The sequence below is a fragment of the Pteropus vampyrus genome, unplaced genomic scaffold (assembly GCF_000151845.1).
Source record: "Pteropus vampyrus isolate Shadow unplaced genomic scaffold, Pvam_2.0 Scaffold34, whole genome shotgun sequence".
Classification (NCBI taxonomy): Eukaryota; Metazoa; Chordata; class Mammalia; order Chiroptera; family Pteropodidae; genus Pteropus; species Pteropus vampyrus.
In genome coordinates, this window is record NW_011888815.1 from 5,625,215 (window position 1) to 5,626,470 (window position 1,256).

The 1,256-nt window shown below is 61.4% G+C and overlaps 1 protein-coding gene across 1 annotated transcript in view; it reads right to left on the bottom strand.

Annotated features, from left to right (window-relative positions):
• IGF1R (insulin like growth factor 1 receptor) overlaps positions 1-1,256 on the bottom strand; it is a 295,325-nt gene that overhangs the window by 16,880 nt on the left and 277,189 nt on the right. The window contains exon 19 of the mRNA XM_023528984.1: positions 996-1,130. Within this exon, the coding sequence (XP_023384752.1) occupies positions 996-1,130 (135 nt within the window). The remainder of the gene's footprint in view (positions 1-995; positions 1,131-1,256) is intronic.

A 1,256-nucleotide genomic window follows, 5' to 3' on the forward strand; every position in this document is an offset into this window, starting at 1 on the left:
GAGGAGCCGGCACACCTGTCTGGATTCCTGACCCAGGACGCTGTGGGAGACCAAACGGGCTGTTGGGACTAAAATCTGTGGCACCCACGTGTCGCAGAGTCTGACTCGCATCTGTACATCGTCCTGCCACTGAGGCTGGCACACGGTGGGCGGCAGGTGTGGGAGTCCCCACACACCCACACAGACAAGGGTCTTTTCCCACGTGAAGCCGAACCTGTCCTGAAAAAGCACTTCTAGAAAACTCCTGAGTTGGTCTTCGGGGACTAGTGGTAGTCGATCTATCTACTGGGATCAGTTCAGGAATTTTCTAGAAGTCACTCTCGGATCCTAAACGTTTAATCCTGGGATCTAGTAGATAGATCGACTACCACTAGTCCCTGAGCCCCGCCTACGTGCATGTTGAAAACCAGCCCAGCACGCCTCACCTGTACCTGGCGACCCAAGCACAGAACACCTTCACGCCTCCCTCTCCTGCCTTCAGCTGCTCCGCTGCCACCAACCCAGGGGCTTCTGAGAGGGGAGTCAGTCCCACGAGGGACCACAGACACGGCCCCGTCGCCCGACAAGGCCCAGGAACTAAGAGGTGCGTGGTTTTCTTCGAACAGGCGACGTGTTCAAATCTGCCAGCACCCAGAGCTGTGTGCCCCCAGGGGTGTGCCTGCCGGGGGCCGAGCGGAATGAACCGTGCCCCAGGTCCACACAGGTCCCCGGATGAAACTCCAGAGAGCAAGTGACTCACGTGGCTTACAACTCGGCAAACTCTGTTTCAGTCACATGCTGCACAGAGACGTTAGCCTGAGAAACCACAGCACACACGGCTAATCAGGACCAAAGAAATAAGGAAGACGGGGCGGAGGGAAGGTGACCGCGCGAAGGGACAGGCTCCTTCTGTCAGGGGAGCCTTCTCCTAAACCACCCCGACCACGGCAGTGCCCGCCGGGCCAGAGAGCCTGGCCCTCGGAACCGCCGTCCCTCGCGGCCCAGGAGGTACGTACATTATGTCGGGGCAGTTGTCCGGCTTGTCCAGCAGGCCGCCCTCCATGACGAAGCGCAGCACCTGCTCGTTGGAGAAGCCCTGGTACGGCTGCTCGGCCAGCGTGGCGATCTCCCAGAGGACGACGCCGAAGGACCTGCGACGAGACGAGACACGTGAGGCCTCGGGCGGGCCGTGTGGCACCTGCCGTCCCCGCCTCGCCAGCACGTCGTCTACCCCGGGCCTGAGCCACCGCCCTCGCGGTGGCGACTGAGCACGCGCC